This window comes from Eremomyces bilateralis (genome assembly GCF_010015585.1).
Source record: "Eremomyces bilateralis CBS 781.70 unplaced genomic scaffold P152scaffold_1, whole genome shotgun sequence".
Lineage (NCBI taxonomy): Eukaryota > Fungi > Ascomycota > Dothideomycetes > Eremomycetales > Eremomycetaceae > Eremomyces > Eremomyces bilateralis.
Genome location: NW_022985067.1, coordinates 760,210 through 780,948, shown reverse-complemented (window position 1 = coordinate 780,948; position 20,739 = coordinate 760,210). Strand labels below are relative to the sequence as shown.

Sequence of the window (20,739 nt, the reverse complement as noted above, 5' to 3'; positions counted from 1 at the left end):
GCACCACTCACCGGAACCCGTCTTATCATTCGGCATAGTTCCAAGGATTATGAGCGTCTGTACGGTATACCATAGGTTGATATCGGATAGGTGCAACGCGAGGAAGTTGTCAGCAATTTCATCATGGCTGCAGGTGACGTTGGCTGCTTCGCCACAGCTCTTAGACCGAAAGGAGCATGAACGCGAAGAATACTAAATCGAGATCGATTCACAATACTTCAGTGAGCACATGACGATCCATTCGCCATAAGTCACACGTCGGATGCAAAAATGCTACGAATTGAAGAGCGGGAATCAACATGAAGCTGGGATGTTAGAGGGTATGATGCCTCCTCCCCTCCAGCTCGAGTGGATGAGGCAGCAAGGCAGATGGCGAAACGGCGCGAGCCGCTAAGGGTTCCACGTGACCAGGACCCGAGATTCTGTGAAATGGCTTGAGAGTTGGGACACTGCTGTATCATGGTAATTTCCACTTCCTGTCCACAATACCACTTCTCCAGATTCGAAGGCTGGCCCAATTATGATCGTCTCGCTCGCTTGCTATCGATATTCGAAAGGCAAGTTTTACTACTGCTGTGTAAACACTAAAAAGTGTCATACCCCATAACCCCGAAATCTGAATAGATGCGAATCGTATTCCAAAACAGCACCAGAGAATCTCACAGCCCGTCCACTAATCATCCGCCGTCGAGGCGTCCACTATACATAGTACCTTAACTTGCCGGTATTCCACCAAACTACTAAATCCTTCGCTTCAATTGTTCTGGATGCGGGTGCTATCGAACGGGCCCACTTCAAAGCAACCCAGTCCAACGCGAAATTTCTGGTCTGGCCGCGCAACACAGCATGAAATGGCCAGCCTCTGCAGCAAACGAACCAGGTATCCTGAGTGTCAATCACAAAGTTTTCCACTAGAACCTGTCCAGAAGAATCTTTTAAGTCAACCTGGCATGCCTGAATAGATGAGCTGAGGCGTGTTGTTGGTCCTGCGTCGCAACGTCAGCAGCAGCCTTGTCTTCACTCGCATCAACGCATTCTGCTGTGATCGTCGTGGCCTTCCGTGTGGAGAAGCGGCCGACGGAGAGTGGCCTGACGCTAACTGGGTCATCGTCGAATTGAATGCGGTGTTTCAGCCAATTTCTCATCTCTCCAATCCTGGGATATTATTGCATAATTGCACAGCGGCCTGTCCAACTCATGCCCATTTCGGCTAGTGGCCCGGACAGCAGGTCGCGCTGATGTGGAAATAGAGACCTGGCCACCTTAAGCGGAATCGCGTGGTCCTCACTTCCTTTTGTCGAACACACGGTCGTTATTTAGCTCCTTGTTCCCGTTTACCATGCAAGCTCCTCTCTTTTCAAAAGTATCGGATCCTAACTTTCTGCGCATTCTTTCTTGAACAATTCGATTATCTTGAGCCAAGTCATCATCAACCTTCCTAGTCTACGGATTCCTCATCTAGCTATTTCTCATCCTCATCGTCAAAATGCAGTTTAAGAACATCGCTCTCCTGTCGCTGGCCGCTGGTGCCATGGCCAATCCGGAAGTTAAGAAGCGTCAAGATGCCACTTCTTCGCTCGACTCGTACGTTAAAAGTCAGCCTGATCGCATGCTGAGCTTCAATCTAACCATCCACTTCCAGATCAATCCTCAGCGTCCTCGTCACCGCCCTCCCAGCATCCCTCCTCGCCGTCGCCGCGACCGACACCGCTGCCGTCTCCTCGATCATCGCCTCCGAGTTCGCCGCCGGCAGCACACCCAGCTGGTTCGCCGCCCTTCCCACCGACGTCCAGACCTACCTCCTTGGTCCCGATGCCGAAGCCTCTTCTTCCATCGCCACCGGCCCTATCCCATCGATCTCCGGCGACGGCGTCCTGAGCATCCAGACCACCAAGGTTCCGCCAACGACGGGCGATGGCAGCGGCGCCTCTAACGGCACCACCTCTCGCACTTCGCGCCCTTCGTCTCGCTCCACCCCTGTTCCTACTACCGCCCCTGAGTCGACTGGCGGTGCTGCTATCCCGACCGGTGTCGTTGGTGTCGGTGCTGCCGCCGCCCTCGGCCTGCTTGGTGTTTTGGCACTATAAACGCCGTGTTGACGGACCACCCGCAAATTTCGCGATTCATCTGGGGAATAATATTTGACACGTAATGATGACTTGGGAAGGGCCTTCATACGCCGATAATTTGGCAAAAGTTGGTTTGGGGCATTGGCGCTTCGCCATATAATTTCAGCATTGGAACGCGTGGAGGGATGACAGACCCCTTGACGGCGCGTACACTGCCATTGGACATAGTTCCTGGAGTTTGGCCAATTCTATTTCTCTGAAATCGAAACTCCGCGGACCACCGTACGCGTTCCCCGCCAAGCGGCTCTTGACATACTCAGACAAATTGCTTCGACATCAACATATACCTCAAGTAAATATAAAACCAGCCCTATACAGCCGAAGAACTTTGGTAATTCTCATCGTAAACTGCATGAGTACAACTTTTACCATTCGGGGGCCCATAAATGATGTCCCAGTCAAACCCACGCTCTGGTGGATCACCAAACCTCAACCCTGTGTGGATCATTAAACCTGAATATCTTGCCCGACTCCTCGATCTTCTCCAGATCTCCCCCATACGGCCATATCGGCCCGCTCCCACTGAAAATCTCCTTCCAACTTCGACTCGGCCATTGACTCGATCATCGACTGTATCATTTTATCAGGTGCCTGGATACGATAGAATGACCTGCACTCCATTTTTTACACATCTCGCCGATATCAACATGTATAAGTCTTCTCTCAGTCTCATGGACTCCCCGTGCCGTAATAACGGGTCTCGTTGCCCAAGGGACTGTGGTGTGGGGCGTGGATGGGAGAACGGGGAGCTCGGAGGTATTATGGCATTCGCAATGGCCCTTTCCGTGCAGTAGCTGGGAAAAATGTCAGTCCTAGCCACAAAATTATGGAGTCTAAAGCGAAAGGACTGGCATACACTTGGCCTGCATCGACATGTCGGTATCCAGCTTTCGGGCGACGGTTACCTCTAGCTCTTGGGCATCTGGGACTTACCATGCGCCGTATCCTAAGATTCGTATTGAGGCGCCATTGTTGGGATAGAGAGTGATTGAATGCGCAGATGCTGAGACGAGGTATCATTGGCCATTGGGAACTCGTAGACTTTGAATTAGCCTTGTGGAGGACGCCGAGATCATAGTTGGAGTGATTTTGGAGTAGTACTAAGGGTTGGTCTTGATCTGTTTATGAGTTAAGCTCATCCGAGCCTAAGGATTCCTGACCATCGCTGGAGACACAGTAGTATGATGTCAAGGTAAGGGGATACTTACTCTACGAATTTCAGCAGTGGTAGCAAATTTCGTCCCATGGTCTGATATATCATATAGATACTTTAAGGACCAATAGCCAAACTTTACATTTCCTTAGCAATCATCGATCCTGTAGATTTTTGCATTGGAGTTGCTGGGAGTCGAACTTGCACCACAATAAGAACTGAATGCCTTTGTGACTTCCTTCCAGGGCCTATCGTCGCTTGAAAGGCGTCAAAGAGTACCGAAGTGCAAAAAGAGAACGAGGTAGGCATGGTGATGTCTATCAAAAGAGCAAAACTATAGTAAGCCTCGAGGCCCTAGGTATGGTAACACCCCTAGGGTTTTTCCGACGTAATACTTTCTTTCAACTGGTAGACTGTGAAATGAGTGACTATAACCACAACGCCACGTAGCTAGATTATTTCCGCTAATTAGTCTGTTTAAACTGAGTATATAAATTCCATCTGTAATTCACCCACCATCGGTGAAATTGCTCAAGCGTCAGCTAGATTTGTATGTACACTTTCTGTTGTACTCTCATTCTGTTGGCACAGGCATGGAGATAAGGCTATAAGGCACAAAGGAAGCATTATGAGGTTATGTCGTCCGCCGAGATTCGCTTATGTCATCATATTCGAAGCTAGAGCTCCACCTCCACTGAAACTTTCTACAAAACTCCAAAACTTCATCACCTTTTCCTCCAACTTCATCTCCTGAACAGTGAGCTCCATCGCTCGAAGTATGATGTTTTGCGCTTCGATATGACCCAGCTGTAGGCTTGATGGTCGATATGTTCAATATCAAGGTATGTACCAGCTATCAGATCTTTCTGTTCGGTTTCTATGATGATTTCTCTTATTATGAACAATCCAAATCCTACCAACCATGAAGGATCCTTTATACATCTCTGAGATTTGCTATTTCATGCCTTGCGGTCGAGACGGTGCTTTGTGGCATTTATGCTAACTGTGCCTACTTCTAGTTTCCAAATATCGTCGTCCTCGGATGATCTCTGTTCTGGTCTTCAATGAATATAGTTCGGAAGGCTAAAACTTTGACGAGCATTGCATTTAAAGCATGCTCTCGGTTATGCTAAAAGACTTAGTTCTTTCCAGTAGTAAGGTAAGCACGACCTTTTCACTCATCAGCTTCCCTTCTCTTCCAATGATGACATCAAGACTCATGGAAAGGCATTCCTCAATCTGAATTTTTATGTCGATTCTGTCGCTTTTAGTTTCAGCCTTGTCTGATCTGGAAATCACCTTTATTCTGCTTTGCTACATCCACTCACGACACTCGCTAACATCGATTGTCCAGGTATGACTTGATCATTTTTCACTCCCATCCCAATCCACCCACATGAAGAATCTTTGAACGAACGGGCGGACAGAACATACCTCTCCTACCTCATCCGATCAGCAAGTCGTACAAAACTTGTGGATGTTGGTGGAGGGGATATTTGTTGAGAATTCGTCACCTGATTATCCTCCTACCCTTTCAACCATATCATGCAACTGAAATCGAGCCTCGCTGACCTGACTGACTGTTGCAGGTATGAAACATTTTTCGCACATTTTTCTCCACAACCATACTTTAATATGATGATCACTACTATTCACACTATTTGATCGATCTTGCATCGATGTGATGATCGTATCACTGAAAATTCTGATTTAATGAGGTATGTTTTGGCTTCACACATCGCCATGCAAAATCGCTAATTCGGATCGTAGACTGATAGACTTGCTTTACACTACTTTCAATGTTCAGCTTCAAGACCATTGCTGACTGTGTCGAATGTCCTACAGGATCGAACTCTTATCATTGATGTTGAGAAACATTCGCAAGGTACGCTCGATTATCATTTCGCCCGATGTTGTGCATTATATGATGAAAAAACTATTCGCTGTGTTCTTACCGAGTTTTACTTTGAAGAAACAAATACCATCACCTTGGAGAACTGATTTTGGCAACCTTCTTTATTTATTTTATTGGATGTGTATCAGAGCATGTCATGCTGACAGCTGCTCAGTAACAGGATCTTTAGTATTGCAAAGTACAGTGCCATCAAACACAATTTCGTGAATTTAGATAGCTTATCATGAATGCAATGAATATAATTGCATCCCTTACTGCCCTTGTTCAAATTGTGTGCCTTAACGTGACCAACCCAGTGCGCCATACTATGCTCTGAGTCCTGATAGCAATTCGGACCAAACTGGATATCGTATGCTCTTAAGTAGATCCAACACGCTTCATAACATCGTACTCCAAGTCTATCTAATTCTCTCCCTCATCTCCACCCCCCAACCCTCCCCTCATCCCACCTCTCCCTCCCTTCCCTCCGCATAAACGCCACCCTCCTCCCCTCCCTCACCCGCTTCATCCATTCCCCCACCTCCCTCTCCTCCGCCCTCCCCTCCCCCTCCAAAAAGCTCTCCTCCACCCCGCGACACACCATCTCCTGCTCCGCCACCGCCTGATTCAACCTCCGATACAGCCCCGACGGCGCGAACTCCTGCAACCCCGCGTCCTGGGCGCTCTGCTTCCCGCGCCACTGCTGCTCGAGGGCGCGCAGGGCGAGGAGCCGCGATTGGGTGGCGGCGCGGTGGGTGGCGAGGGAGGTTTCAAGGGCGAGGAGACGGTGGGCGAGGGTGGTGTTGGTGGAGAGGAGGGAGGTGAGAGGGGCGGTGGAGGCAGGGATGGAGGGGTGGGTGTGCGCGAGGGAGGAGAGGAGCGGGGGGTTGGAGAGGAGGACGTGGAGGTCGGGGGTGGTTTTGTCACGGACATTGGGGGGGAGCCAGCCGGGTGAGGGGGGGTCGATCGGTTGTTGGTGGTGGGAGGACGGCGGGGGACGGGTAGGTGGGTTGGAGGTGTAGAGAGGGGCGCCGGTTTGGGGGTCATTGCGGTGGTACTGTTGGCGGCTGTTGTCCCAGAGCCATTCTTCCTGGCTGCTGGCCGGCGGAGGAGGACGAGGTGGTCCGGAGAGGGGGGTGTTGGACTGCGTTGAGGGCTTTGGTGGTGGTGGAGGTGGAGTGGAGGGGTTGTAGGTGGTCGACTGGAAGGTGGATTGGAGGGGACTTCGTGGTGTAGACATGGCGAAGTATTAGGAACCCCAAGCTCGGGAACTGAGGGTATCAAAGTCGAAAATCAGCTGTAGGTTGTGTTATTACCATGTCATGAATGCGGCCGTGTAGAGAAGGCCAGGTTCGACATCTGAGAACATGAAGCTACGAAAGCTATCGATGTGCCCGGTGAACTTTAGGCACCACAAATGCAGGGTGATCACTGAACTGTTGTGACAGTTAAGTGAATCTGCTTGGAAATGAGATGATGTGTTCTTGGGTTCTCTTCCAAATAAAAAAGAAGTTCTGTTCCTTGAGTTTTCTGATACCAACATGCCATATTCCTATTTGTTGGACGATTTACCTATCTGTGATTCGTAGCCTTGGGTAATCCCCTTCTCCGAGGCTCCAGCGCGTTGAGAAAGGTCCTTCGTTATGTCCAGCCATGATGTCTACCTTGGGACCTTCAGCTGCCAGGAAATTATAGTTGAAATGGCATCCTGATATGAGCGGGGTAGACTAATTCATCTACTCTCATTTTCTCAATAGCGATAATACGTCCTGGTGGCGGTTTGTCCTACAGCATCTTCAAGGCCATATATTCCTTATTGTCGGTCCTCTACGGAGTAAGCCAAAGACGATATCCATGCAGTTATGCAAGGGACGACGATAATACAGGATAGGCACGACCACCATATCCCAGTTATCGGAGCCGCCATGACCTGTCTCTATCTGCTATCATGTCATTAATATTCATCCGTCCAAAGTCATGAGCCGAGCGACATGGGCTTCATACAAATCCTAGGCCTCGAAATCCCAACAAACACCAAAAAGTGTTGGCCGCTTAGAAGAAGGTCGATGTGAGTATTCTATTAATTATCCAATGATCCCAATCGATGACACGGCGTGGCTTGCATTGGCAGTCATACCAAGACAGCCCCCTTTTCACCTTACCCCAGAGAGCGATTTGATGTGTGTTGCACTGCTGCGCATTCGGCGGTTCCTGCATTCGGACCGACCAGTCATCGGGCCTCATCCACCCTCGTACGCGATCCGAACCCTCAAATTGCCCAATTGTTCGAGGGGCAGCCATTCACGAAAATCCATGGCTACCCCTTAGCGACCAAAGCGCCGCATCGGATCCAATAGTATCAAGTTCACCCCTGACTTCATGCTAAGAGACATTCGCATTAGTCCACTCATGAACCAGGATGTTATGGTTCCGTCGTCAATTCTGGCCTTCTTCATGTTCTTCCATTGCCGAAAACACTCTGCATGCCGGCTCAGGTGGATAACTGCTTGTCGCTAAGGTAGTGTTTTAACTTCCTTCGCTCTTAGTGTCGATGCGTTCAATTCAACCTATCCTTCATTCTCCATGATGATTTGATGCTGTCAGCACGGCCGTCCTGTCCCTGAACCGGGGGTTCGCGCTTGTCCGTGATTGTCCGGCGCCTGCCAGCCCCCTAGACGCCTTCAACACCTTCAAACTTTGTTCGGGGCCTTCACCACCGTAATCTTCCCCAACTTCCTCACGTCCTCTCGAATGGCTTCAGAAGCGATGCCCGTAATGTTTATGTCTGCGCGGATCCTTTCGTTGCGATAGTCCCGATAGTCTGGATATCCAATGTACTCCCACCGCCCTCCTCCGCCTGGTGCGAGCGCCCGGCCGGTTGCTCCCTTTCCTATTCGTTCGAATACTCAACCTCCTCCGAATGCAACGAATGCCCTTCCACCCCGAAAGAGTTCGCTTCCAAGCGTCCAGATTCCTTCCTTTTCTTCCTTCAGAGCGCAGACTGCGAACCTACCCATCACCACTGGCAACCAATCTCCGATACGCCGTAAACCTCTCCCTCCGAACGCTTCACCTATCATTGCGGCTCGGTACTCGTCCGGAGAATACATATCATCGTCGAAAGTTGTCATCAGGAAAACTAGTCAACGGTCGCTCTCGGTTGATAGTCCGTCGGCAGATGCTCTTCCACCACCTATAACCGTTCTCCCTCCTCTTCCTAGCGGGACGGAGACTTCTTTCGCACCTCGAGACCTGGACCAGTGAGTTTATCTCTCCGCTGATGTATTGCTTTGCTAAATGGTATTCAAAGGTTTCCTCATGGTTTTCTACCTACAGGGCCTCCTCCTAGCTCAAGACTCCCCGACCCTCCTAAATCGATCCCAAATATTCAAATAATATCGCGACAGGCATCTTCTTCAGAGAGCGCTAATAATCACGGCCACTCCCAATCGCAACCCTCAATACCAGATGAAGCCAGCTCTACTACTGGAGCCAGCCAACCCCCAGAGTCAGGCCGATCCTCCACGATGGGATCATATGGTCAAAAGGGTCATGGCCTGAGCTTGAGACTCGATCATCCAACCCGAACCTATACCGAAGAGACTCTACCGTCCCCCATTTCTCCTAATGTTGGGCAACCACTCAAGTCGCCTGGACAGAAGATATCCGAGTTCTTTAGCTGGAAGCCAACATCTCAAACGGTTGGCCAGGATTCCCCGACCACCACCTTCTCCGGCAGTTCGCCTGCATCGCCTGCATCTCCTCACTTTTCGAGACCTCCGATGCACCATTACACCCAATCGCGTCTGGGCTATGCGGTCCTTGACGGACCCACGTCCAATGGCGCTACTCGAAATGGGTCCATTGCAAGCCAAGGCGGACCAGTGGCACCACATGACCCCGAAATGGCTGCCAAAATCGACGCGCTTGAGCGCGAACTGAAGGAAGTCACCGAGGAACTAGCCGGGTCCATCAAACGTGAGATGGAACTGGAAGATGAAGTCGAGAGGTGGAAATCTGAGAGAGACGCGTTTTCCACGGACAACCGAAGGACAAGCGATTACTATTCAGATTCAGGGGCAAGCTCTGTGCGATACCCGACGGGCGACTCCGATGTCAAAATAGAGCAGTTGGAGCGCTTGCGGAGACAAGCGGAACAAGAAAAGGCTCGATTAAAGGTCGACATGAATCAACGATTGCAAGAAGAAACTCAATTGCGTCGCGAAGTCGAAGAACAGTTGCAAATACAAGCTGTCGGTGCCGCAGATAATCAACGTTTGCGGGAGCTCGAAGGGACCCTTGAAGACACTCGACGGCGACTCGCGGTGGAGCGGCAGCAGAGAGAGAACTTTGAGGACCTTTATACCGCGCTCCGACAGGATCTAGAACAACTCCGAAGCGAGCGGGACAATCTTAGGGATGAGGTTGTACCTCACTTGAGGGCAAGGGTCGAGGGTTTAGAGGCAGCGGCGGCGGAAGCTCAGACGCTATCGTATGAGAACAGCAGGATGCAGCAGGAGGTGGACCAGCTCCGAAAAGAGAACCAGACGCTTATCACGGCTCGAAAGCTCCAGATGGAAATGCAACAGCAGGCGAGCCGATTCAATATGATCGCCGAAGAAAGGAGCGCGCCTGGAGTCAGGACCTCGATTATGGGGCTAGCACACTCAAATTCCCTGGCTCGAAATTCAACCATTTCGGGCAGACGCGGCACGCTATCACGGTCGAACTCGGTCAAGGAACGCGATCAGCAGACTTACTCGGATCGAGTCAAAGATATCGAAGAGCAGCGTGATGCACTTCATCAAGCTTTGAAGAGTTTGTTGGATCGTCAAGCTTTCCAGGCCAAGGAGCATACGAAACGGATTCGGGCTTTGGAGCAAGAGAGGGATGAGGCCTTGAATGCTGCTATTAACCTGACGCCTCGAAGAACTGCATTCCATCGAGAAGTGACGGATCTTAAAGGCGAGGTAACGCACCTCCGTCGTCGAGCATATGACGCGCTGGACCAGAAGTTGAATTGCGAGAAAGGCTTGAGCGGGCTGAAAATGGATCTCGACCGCGCACAACTAGAAACCGCCTCCCTCCGTGCTCTCCTTCAAGAAAACGACATTTCCATCCCTGAATCCTTCGGCGCCGCTGAATCCGCGTCCCTACACAAGGCCTACAATGAACTCCGCACCACCCACGCCCTCTCGATCGCCCGCGTCAAAGAAATGGAATCCGACGCCACTACCGGCCACCAAGCTACCACCGCCGAAGCCGAACGCACCATGGCCCTCCTGAAAGCCAGCATCTCCTCCGCCGAAACCGAACGCGACACCGCGATGCGCGAGGCCGAAGAATACCGCAAGGCGGCACGAGCCCTCCAAGCCTCCGAGATCTCTCACCTCGCGAAAGAGCAGACCATGGCCGCCGACCTGTACGCGTCCGCGCAGCGCATGGACGAGCTCGCGTCGCAAGTGCAGTCCCAGATTCAGAGCAACTCGGAGCTGCGACACCGGCTTGCCGAAGCGATCAACCGCGGCGAGCGCGAGCAGCGCGCCAGCGCGGCGAAGATCGTCGAGATGCAGGGGAAGCTGCGCCAGCTGGAAGACCACGTCATGGCGGCGCAGTCGCACAGCGAGACGATCGTCGCAGAGCACGAGGATGAGGTGCGATGGCTGCGGGAGTCGCAGAGCGCGCAGTTGTTGCGGGTGAAGTCGAGCATCGCGGCGGGGTCGCGGCGGACATCGATGATGAGCCGCGCGAGCGCGCAGGGCAGTGGCAGCCAGTCGCCGAACCCGCTGTTCGCGCTGCGGAGCCCGCGGCTGGACAAGACGAGCAGTGGGCCGGGGATCAGCATGGCGGAGGCGGGGAAGACGGAGGCGTTGGAGAGGCGGGTGGAGGATCTGGAGCGGGCGTTGAGGGAGGCGGAACGGGAGATGGGGGATGTGGTGGGGAGGATGAACATGGCGCAGATTGAGGTGGCGGAGTTGCAGTCGGAGAGGTGAGTTCATTCCAGTCATTGTTCCTGTGGCTCCTTGACGTGCGTGAACCAACTGACAGTTACCATAGGGACGAAGCAATGCGGCAGACCCGAAGGCTGCAGAGCCAGATCGTGGCTGAGAGGGAGAAAGTGCAGGCGTTGATGAGTTGAGACACCACATCCACACCATGGCGCGATCCTCCCCGCGTTCGATCGATCATCGAGGATGCTAATGCCTTACCATGACGCATATTCCTAATCTTTACTGGATAATGTATATTGCTTAGAGCGTGTTTCATTGGGCTTGGAGTTGGATAAGAGGGTGAGTTCTCTCCGGCTGCCGTATCGCCTACCTAGCGCAGGAAGGCACGGCTTGCTAGACACGGTTTGAATCCCCAGCATGTAGTTGACTATTGGAACACTTGTACTACTATCTTCGAACATTAGATTTCATATGAATCCGCATTCTGTGATGTAGATGTGATTCCGACCCGGACGAAATCGAAGCCACGACTCCCTTGACACGCTTGATGTACACATAAGCATCGTCAAATCGCAAGAAGCATGCGGTACGGATGATCATGTTAAGTGAATTGAGAGAATGTTGTCAAGGCGGTACAATCAACTTTTGTTAGTGTTCAACTTCCAAGTTGACGCATTCAGTAAATTCATGAAGGTCAACATGAAGTAGTCGGAAATTAGTCGTTGAGATTCTGGCACGTGACCTTTTTCCTATCATGACCTTCGGGGAACCCGGCAGATCAACGACACCTCATCTCTCATCTCTACAATCTTCTAGACAGGAACATAACCTACACTCCCATCTCATATTTGCAGCACACAGTTGACGGCGTCAGGACTGTCTTCACAACAAATCTCATTGGCATACAGCCATCGCTCATTAAATAAGTTGAGCACATGGGATCCTAGGAGAATCAATAAACTCCCCCCCATCTCGTGTCTTGTTCATATGAAATCTTGGCACCATATATTACAATCCAATCTCTGAACCCGTGTCTCCTAGTCCGTGGGAGCGATCGAGCCCTTCGTTCCAACAATGTTGTCGCTTCTGAACCGTAGCGGGAAGTGTGGAAGGCTCCATCCTCCCAATGGCAGCGGAAAATCCCAGGAGACCGCTTGGCTGACATCGATGACCATGACCTGTGCCGTGAGCTGGCCTCGCGCCCCTTGAACAATCAATATCTTCTCCCCATCATTGTCCAGCGTACCCTGTCGCGGTTGATCGTCCTGCCCGTTTATTTGGACGCCAAAGGAGACAACTCATCTATGCTGATGGGTGTAATTTCCGGCGAGAGTGTGCTACTTCGCCTCCAATTTGATTTTACGTTGTAGATTGCAATGACTCCCGTATGACATTAATATTATTCTTGCTGCCCTCGCTATATAGGCTTTCCCTCCCTTTCCCACTTCTTTTCTGTCAGCAGCTGAGTCTCAAGCGGTCACGAGCAAGCGAGTTTCTTTGCATTATCCATTCCATCTTCAACTAATCTTCACGCTTCTATCTGTCACTCGCTTAGCTATTGTTCTCGACGTCCATCATTCATCATGAAGACCGTCGTAGCCGTTGCCGTCTTGGCATCTATCGTCTATGCCCAGGCTCCGGAGGTTCCGGATTGCGCTGTAGGTGACAGTTCTCTGCCTTCAAGCTTCCACGACTGACGCGATCAAGGCAAGTTGTATCGGAACAGCCCTCTCGGCCAATAGTGCCTGTGCGGAAGATTTCGCATGCCATTGCAGGTCGCAGGACGCTATACTCGAATCCCTCGAACCGTGTATCCAGCTTGAGTGCTCTGTTCCCGAGCAATCGCGTACGTTTTTTTCTGCTCTCCCGCTCCCCAATCCTCCGCTCTTCCCGCGCCCCTCTTCACCTCTCCAAGGTACACGCATCGCCATGCTAACGTCTTCTAGTTGTCCAGACGGCCCTGGAAGACTTATGTTCGAGCCTCGGCGTCCCTCTCACCGTCGGTTCGACCGGCTCGACCGGTTCTACTGACGCCTCACACGAGGGAATGGATCACGGCGAACTGGGGGGCGCCACGGGGTCCGTGACTTTTGATCCCGCCAGCGGCCCGGCTGCCGCTGCACCCCCCGCCGCTGCCAACCCGGCTCCCGCATCCGCAGCGCCCGCAGCCGCAGCGCCTTCCTCCCCGGCGCCTGCATCCCCAGAGCCCGAGCACGCCGGACATGGCGGAGCCCCCAAGCCGAATCCCGAACCCGAACACCCGGCCGGCCATGGTGAAGCTCCCAAGCCGAATCCCGAGCACCCGGCCGGGCATGAGGGACCTCCCAAGCCGAATCCCGAACACCCGGCTGGACACGGTGGACCTCCCAAGCCAACCCCATCGGGCTCGAAGCCCCCAACCAGCTCGTCCGCGGCCCCGTCGTCGCCGTCCTCGGGCGTAGGCGGCAATAAGACCAGCAAACCGACCGCGAGTCCTCCGGTGCCGACTGGCCAGAAGCCGCCGGCGTTCACCGGTGAGGCGGTGAAGAATGCCGTGGGGGGGGTTGCGGCGTTTGCCGCTGCCGTGTTGGCGTTTGCCGCGTTGTAAAGAGTCCATCGAGGAACGCTTTCGATCTTGTTGATAAAGTCAGATCAAGTAAAATCTAGTAGTTGTCTAAATACCCAGTCTAGAGTGTTGATGGGCTTTTCTTTTGGAATGTTGCACGTGGCGAGGGCTTAATGCTGTGGATTTTGGGCTTCGAAGTTCTTGTACAATAATTCGGTAAATGCTATTAGATTACCGTACTACCTCGAGCGATCCTGTTTGTCCAGACACCGGGAGGACAATGCCACCTAGGCTACTATTATATAGACGGTGTTGGTCATTCCGACTTAGACCCTGTAGCCCTCTTGACCACCGCGCTACGGCATTGCCCTCTCAACCGAACAGAGGAACCCTTCTCGGTCTTACATGGCCTGAAACTCCAATACAAATCCCCATACGCCCCCTCAATGCTATGTTGCCAGCCGGCAACCTCACAGAGCCAGCAGATGAACACCCGAAAAAGATAAAAGGGAGATGCCACGACGTGAAACAACCACTCATCGCGTGCCGAATGCTCGGTCGTTGATGAATAAGTGGTGTGACCACGTCGGAAGCTTCTTGTCGCGCTCGTATAGGAATCCGCAATTGTTGCAGAGACTCTTGAGTGAACGGTTAGCTAGTCCTCATGTAGAATTCGTTGGAATAATCCTCACCCTTGGTCCATTCGGTCCATCTCGCACGGCCCAGACAGCGGAGCCCCAAACCAAGCAATGCGAGCATCGCCAGTTTTGTCGCTCCCTATTAGACCTTGTTAGTTTCCGGTCAAAGTTAGATGACTAGGCAGTACTCACCATTCGGCCAAACCTCCTGCTCCTCCACCATACCCCGACCCTGCCACCTCCGGCGTCTCCCTACCGGTCGGACTTATGCTTCTAAACCTTCTTTTCTTCTTACTGCGCTCGCCCCGACCCATAGGCTGCTCGGTCGCCTCCGGGTTCGCAAAGTAGTCTCCCTGCGGTACCGCCATCCCACCAACCACATTCATGTTCGACGTGCTCGAGAACCGTGCTGTCTCTCTTCTGATCCGGCGAATCTGTCGCTCTCGATCGCCTTCGCGCTTCTCGATCTCCTCTTTTGACAGAATCTCCACTTTCGGCTCCCACTCATCGCATAGGTGCTCCGGCTCGTATCGCCAGCCGGACTCTGCGCCTTCCGCAGCATCGTTTTCGATCTCCCCGTAGCCTACTAGTCCGCCGTTCTCACACGCCTCCTTTTTCAGCCGGAGAACCGCTTCGTAGAGAGCGTGTGTCATGGCCGGTACCCATTCGCCGGAAAGGCCTACGTCCGCGCAGGTCTGCTTGGCAAAATGTTCCGCAAACCCAGGGGGGTGGAGTAGTGACCACTCGAATTTGTCTTGGTACAACCGGTTCATCAGGTTGATGTTGAGATTGATGATGCACCGGTAGGTGTCATCAGGATTGTGAACATCTTCGTCGGGAAGCGGTGTGGCCGTGGCGGCGATGGTTCCGCTGGTGGTTGATGTTACAGGGACCGGAGCGGGAGGAAGAGCAGATAGAGTGGAAGGAGTCCTGGCAGGTGAGGAGGCATGAAAGCCGTTGGAGAAGGGGAGGGGGGTAGAGAAAGTGAGTGGGGTGGAAACACGGGCAGGGGTTGAGGATTGATCGCGAGAACGAGGTGCTGATGCAGGTCCAAGTATGCTAGGCTTTGCCGATTCAGGCGCCTCAGAAGGCGCTGAAGGGGCGGTGGAGTGGAAAAGAGGATGCATCGCAACGCCAGCATATTCCTCGAGTTGCTGGCGGATCTGATTCGCAATTTGCATGATGAGAGCTGGTTTTCGCTCATTGGGGAGGTCCAACTCGTCGACGAAGATCTTCGCGAAGTAGTCGGGGGTCATCAATGCCTCGTGCAGATTCCATAAAAAGGTGTCCTTGAGTCTGAAGGTTGGTGTCGGTTCTTGTTGCTTGTAAGCAGGGTGGGCGTCGTCAATCCCGAAGTCTTTAGCATTGACAGGCATCGGCAGAGCAGGTTCCGGCCGAAAGGGAGTGATGTCGAGGTCAATTCGGATGGGGATAAGGTTGAGTGGAAGGACTGATTGGATTTCCAGTTGTCTCTCCGTTCTTCGCGCAACCAAACATTAGCATCTGTCTCCCATCACTTCGATGCCACGATCTCCACTTACAACTGTCTTTTTGGCTTCCCCATCCAATCCCTCCAAATCCCTTGCACTTCCACCGGCGCACTCAGTTCCTTCCCCAGCTGGGTAAACTTCTCTCGATCCGCCAACGAATCATCCCGCCTCAAACTTCGCAGCCCCGTCGGTCTTCGCGGCCCTTCGCCGTCGTCAAAGTCGGTGTCGTCAAATCCATCCTCCGCATAATTGACCGCCATCGTCCCCCGCTTCGTGGTACGCGGCGTCGAGAGCTGCGCTTGCGGAATGACGGGCGTGATGAGCGGGTTCGCATACTTCCGGAGCCGCGGGGCATAGCTGGACATGAACGACTGCGGCGGGTGCATCTTGGACTGCATGGTGGCGGTCATGATCTCGAAAAGCGCGTGACTTCGCGCTTTCGAACCTATTTACGCTTCGGTGGTCCGGATGGAGATTGTGGATGCGCGATGGGGGTCGTCGCATGAGCGCGTCGCAAAGACGCGGCGTTGGGGATTGTTCAAGCAGCAATGTGTACGACCTCGGGTTAGATCGGTGGCTTTATGGACCCTCCGACCCCAGTATGTCCTTACAAGAAAATGAATGAGGGAAACGAGGGTTTGAAGAAAGTCAAGGTACAGGAAGATGAACTTGGAAGATGGACCAGTTTGAAGTGAATCAGAAATGTCGAATGCAGGGATGTCGGCAGCGGAATGTTTTAAGGCGTCAAGGCGTCAAGGCGTCAATCTCGCTCTCTACTTCAACGCCATTAGATGTTGTTGATACCAAACACTTCACAATGGCTACGATCGGTTGATGTGGTTTTTTTGACTTCATCTATTTCTTTCGGGTATTTGAATCGATCCATCCATTTTCGCTTTTTGAATAGACATGTTTCCACTAACTTCTTTCGTATGAGCGACACCACCGGCTGAATCGAGGCCCTGTGATGTTAGATCGAGGGACAAGATCATTGACATCTACAATCTGCATACATGGAGAGTTTAGCCTTCGCTAACGGTTGTCAGCTTTGTTTCGTCCGCAAGTTCTGACAACTTCCCAGCTGTATCCACCGGTTCTTTCCATGCTTTGTACATGTCCGCAAGCTCTGCATAAATCCAACTCTTTACCCGAGTGTCGTTGAGACAAGCTCAGATTCTCCATATCCCTTCACCCATAACCACGCAGGAGGTGCAAATGAAATAGTTGCCGGAGCAAAGTGAGCGACGATGATGTGATGAATGCAAGTAAGAAGAGGCTGCAAAATACCTGAAGTGCCCAGAGAGGTCTTCGAACTGCCGTTGGAAAGAAAGGCTTGGCCAAATATTGCACCACGCACCAAGTGCAATGTTACGAACACCATCTCGTCTATCTTCTGTCACAAAAATGCCCAGAGTACCCGTAAGTCGAAAGTCACAGACTGAGGACAGGGGAGGGATATACGGATGAAAGAGAGGAATAGGAGGGTAGAGAAGGTCATCGCCGAGTGTGGAGGGGATTGATGGCCACGCACCATATGCGAACAATTCTTCCCCGACGTCCTAGACGGACGTAAATACGATAATTGCAAAACCAAGAAATAAGAGGAGCAAGACCCTCACCAATGTCTGCAAAGATATCTGGCTTATGCGTGGAGAGTAAATCCAGGATACTGTACCACCCACGAAGACCAGTGTTATACCCGAAATTGTGTCTTTCGCAAGTCACAGGGCTGTATATCTTGTAGCGAAAACTAGGGAGGAAATTAAGGATAAGGGAACGTGGGAGAGAACGGTGGAGAGCAGAGGGTAAACGAGAGGATGGATAAGGTTCCCCGAACCAATAGTCACCATTGCCGTGACAAGAGCAAAAGGAACTGCCGGCCACATACGAAACACCCGTACTGTACCGGTCATCAAACCCGTCATGGGGGCTAGTCCCATGCATATACAGAGGGACCAACGGCTGCTTCTCGTGCGGTTGAGGCGGAAGGAGGGAATAGGGATGGATTGAGGGGCATGAAAGAGACAAGAAATAAGGGGGTCATGAAGGAGGTGGCAATGCGACATAGTCAGAGGTCATGAATAAGAAGCACGAGGACGATGCGATTTGAATTTCAAGCTTCCTGGAGTGCCATCCCACTCATCTTGGGGTTTACTGGAAGCACGAGAGTATAGGAGCACTTTGAGGGGATGAACTACGACTGAAATGACTGATGGATCCGGGCGACCAGCTCATGGTTGCGGGTTGCAGGGTTGTTTAAGATACGACGATAACAATCGAGAATAAATTATTTGCTCAACTCATACAATTTTCCCAGAGAAACACGGTGGTAGACAGAGACTTCATAAAAGTTAGGGGCCATCATATTTGGGTTGGGTTGAGTTGTCTATGAAACAACCTACTGCAACGTAGTACAAGAAATTGATGGTCCTTTACCTAGCTGTAGAGTCCACCTCCGGCTTATTAAAACGGAGAATCACACCGACATAAAAGAGTATAAAAGGCGAATTCTATATTTAAAGAGGTGAGAATGAGAGTTTTAGACGCTCTGAGTGTATGATTCAGGTTGAGTATTAATCTATTTCTTCACCCATACATTTCGGGTTCTGTTAACTGATGACGAAAACTGCTGGTAGTTAGCCAATAATAATGCATCCCACCATCCAGGTCACCGGTCTCACACCACCAGAGGTTCTCCTGGACGCATCAGTTATGTTTACCACACCGCTGGGGACATAAATTCGGGTAGTGTTCCACTTTCATGTTCACAGAGGTCTCCCGCTCCGCTCTTCGCAAGTCTCCTTGAGTCGTGAACAAGCCATTAGGGCAGCTATTACACGATGCAGTCGAACCTGGCGTACAACTTCCGTCCGGAAAATATACCTGCCGCTGTCTCTGCATTTCGACCCGACAACGAAGTCCCAGTTCTGAATGAACGCCATTTCGACGGCGGCCAGCGTCGCGTCTACAAGGTAGACTTCTTGAACGGAGAAAGCTGGGCTATATGCCTTCCAATCCATGTACGGAGTGATTCCCAAGACACTATTATAAGTCTCCTTCGAAGTGAACGAAACATATTTCAAGAGCTTGGCGAGAAGGGCTTTCCCTGGGCACCGAAACCCCGTGGATCCATCTTGACATTCGAAAATTTGGTTGGATTCCCGTTTCTCGCGTTGGTATGGATCGAAGGCTCACCCCTTTCCTGGTCTACCACTTACCCACCAAGGCCTGTTCGGGATAAGGTACTCCGTCAAGTCGCTGAGATACAATTGTCCCTCATCGAGTGCACCGGGGAAAATGGTGTGTTAAGGGAGCCTTTTCCAGGTGCATCCACTTACCTAAAATGTTAGGGGGCACCGCCACACCGTTCTTCTTGAAATTGATAGATAGCAAAGTCCACCGAATTCGCAATGGCAAACTTCCCGAGTTGACTGAGCAGGACTGCTTTGATCAGAGGAAGCTGCTCCCTCAGGTGCTGCTCCCAGAACTGGAGAACGCACCATTTGCCATAGATCATGGAGACCTATCTCCACTGAACATACTTGTTGACTCGGAACACAACGTTACTGGGTAAGTAGTTGCTAAGACTGAGCATGCTTAGATTGTTAACGACGAAAGGATCATCGATTGGGGCTTTGCTGGAAAGGCCCCAGTCCAACTAGCCGGTCGCTTGCCTCGCTTTCTTCAACTTCCCGATCTTGCCCTAACCCCAAGTCAAATCCTTCAAGAAGATCGAACGGTTTATGTTGCCTCGTTGAGGTCTCACTCATCACAAGTGGCATCTTGGATGTCCCTTATTCAATCGACCGAAGATGTTGATTTCCGCGATTGCTTTCTCGAGTCGCTGATAAGCAAAGGTATGCACCGCTCCCTAGCAGGTTTAGGGTGGGAACTGCCAAATCGTGAACCACGGGGTGGTTCAAAGTTTGACGCCTAAACGAGGGATAACCTGCCCTTTGCTATTATATACTGTAGGTACTATAACCTCGCCACTCACAATCCATTACGCCGTAACTCGTGTCATCAGAGGATCCCTATGACGCCAGTTTCCATCGTATAACCCTGACCGTGGATCTTCACATCCGTGACAACATGTATTAGACATTATGATGCTCTGGCCACCTATTCTTCTTCGCTAGGTCATGTCATGCATGCGCTGGCTCGCATTAAGCCTTCTTCCCCATCTTGATCGCATCGACACCACCGCTTTCAACTTTCAAACTCGCCGCCCTTGGTGACGTACTTCGCTTCCTTCTGCACCCGTCTCCACTTGTGCACAGCTGCAGCAGCATACCCCAGGTACACCGTGTACGTCAGGCTGATGAACGATCCAACCGCAACGCTTGAGTAGCTCAGTCCCAACCAGGTGTCCGTGACGGACACCTCTAACGCCAGAAAGTCGAGAGTCCGTAGCCACGTAATGTTGACCCAGCCGCCGAAGAGTAGGATGGCCATGACGAGCGCTGCGACGGGGTGGTGACCGCCGCGACGGTACAGGATGAAGGAGATGGGAAGGTGGAACAGCTCTACGAAAATGGTGCTCATGCGGACGAAGATTTCGGCGCTGTTTTGTGAATCGTTAGTTTATGTCTTTCTTTTTTAGTACGTTGGATTGGAAAGGATGGCGTTCGACTCTACGGCTAGGCGATATAAAATAGTAAAAAATCAACGTACGCTATATTGTTGGCACCTTCGTTCCATGAAATTCCGGAGCTGTACTCTATAGATCTCGACGACTTGGTATTCCTGTAATTCCTCACCGGCGGATGTGAATCATAGGGACGTGTCCCTGCGTATCCCAACGCAGTAATGGTTAGGACTGCGAAGATGAACACCAGGACTGAAATGACCAGTAGGACGCGCATGCCATTTCGAACCCGGCCTGGCCAATATGGGTTGGGAGGTAGGAGTTTGTCCATGTTTGCAAGACTCAAAGTAA

At 51.7% G+C, this 20,739-nt stretch overlaps 8 protein-coding genes across 8 annotated transcripts; 4 read left to right on the top strand and 4 right to left on the bottom strand.

Annotated features, from left to right (window-relative positions):
* Nucleotides 1–1,224: 1,224 nt before the first annotated feature.
* Nucleotides 1,225–2,301, top strand: P152DRAFT_7313 (uncharacterized protein). The gene is made up of 2 exons (XM_033683215.1): nt 1,225–1,584; nt 1,643–2,301. Exons 1-2 carry the CDS (start codon nt 1,487–1,489, stop codon nt 2,085–2,087), a joined length of 543 nt encoding a protein of 180 aa, XP_033538699.1. The 5' UTR covers nt 1,225–1,486; the 3' UTR covers nt 2,088–2,301.
* A 3,311-nt stretch (nt 2,302–5,612) lies between these two features.
* Nucleotides 5,613–6,164, bottom strand: P152DRAFT_371732 (uncharacterized protein; the record flags this gene model as incomplete). Its single annotated transcript, XM_033675526.1, has 1 exon — nt 5,613–6,164. A coding segment is annotated over one exon (552 nt), but the record flags the coding sequence as incomplete, so codon positions are not given.
* Nucleotides 6,165–8,008: 1,844 nt separating this feature from the next.
* On the top strand, nt 8,009–11,169 carry P152DRAFT_463363 (uncharacterized protein; the record flags this gene model as incomplete). Its single annotated transcript, XM_033680491.1, has 2 exons — nt 8,009–8,436; nt 8,487–11,169. The coding sequence occupies 2 exons, from the start codon at nt 8,009–8,011 to the stop codon at nt 11,167–11,169; spliced, it is 3,111 nt and encodes a 1,036-aa protein (XP_033538697.1).
* A 1,332-nt stretch (nt 11,170–12,501) lies between these two features.
* Nucleotides 12,502–13,803, top strand: P152DRAFT_7168 (uncharacterized protein). Its single transcript, XM_033683198.1, has 3 exons — nt 12,502–12,785; nt 12,835–12,973; nt 13,074–13,803. The coding sequence occupies exons 1-3, from the start codon at nt 12,711–12,713 to the stop codon at nt 13,712–13,714; spliced, it is 855 nt and encodes a 284-aa protein (XP_033538696.1). The 5' UTR covers nt 12,502–12,710; the 3' UTR covers nt 13,715–13,803.
* Nucleotides 13,804–13,831: 28 nt separating this feature from the next.
* Nucleotides 13,832–16,479, bottom strand: P152DRAFT_453670 (SNF5-domain-containing protein). Its single transcript, XM_033678426.1, has 4 exons — nt 15,852–16,479; nt 14,503–15,789; nt 14,365–14,449; nt 13,832–14,310 (listed from the first exon to the last, which is right to left on the bottom strand). The coding sequence occupies exons 1-4, from the start codon at nt 16,208–16,210 to the stop codon at nt 14,209–14,211; spliced, it is 1,833 nt and encodes a 610-aa protein (XP_033538695.1). The 5' UTR covers nt 16,211–16,479; the 3' UTR covers nt 13,832–14,208.
* Nucleotides 16,480–17,409: 930 nt separating this feature from the next.
* P152DRAFT_7140 (uncharacterized protein) lies at nt 17,410–18,001 on the bottom strand. The gene has a single exon (XM_033683196.1). It carries the CDS (start codon nt 17,864–17,866, stop codon nt 17,522–17,524), a length of 345 nt encoding a protein of 114 aa, XP_033538694.1. The 5' UTR covers nt 17,867–18,001; the 3' UTR covers nt 17,410–17,521.
* A 639-nt stretch (nt 18,002–18,640) lies between these two features.
* On the top strand, nt 18,641–19,737 carry P152DRAFT_504466 (uncharacterized protein; the record flags this gene model as incomplete). Its single annotated transcript, XM_033682374.1, has 3 exons — nt 18,641–19,100; nt 19,151–19,370; nt 19,419–19,737. 3 exons carry the CDS (start codon nt 18,641–18,643, stop codon nt 19,735–19,737), a joined length of 999 nt encoding a protein of 332 aa, XP_033538693.1.
* A 58-nt stretch (nt 19,738–19,795) lies between these two features.
* On the bottom strand, nt 19,796–20,627 carry P152DRAFT_7129 (uncharacterized protein). The gene is made up of 2 exons (XM_033683193.1): nt 20,515–20,627; nt 19,796–20,364 (listed from the first exon to the last, which is right to left on the bottom strand). Exon 2 carries the CDS (start codon nt 20,343–20,345, stop codon nt 20,010–20,012), a length of 336 nt encoding a protein of 111 aa, XP_033538692.1. The 5' UTR covers nt 20,346–20,364; nt 20,515–20,627; the 3' UTR covers nt 19,796–20,009.
* Between the last annotated feature and the right edge of the window lie 112 nt (nt 20,628–20,739).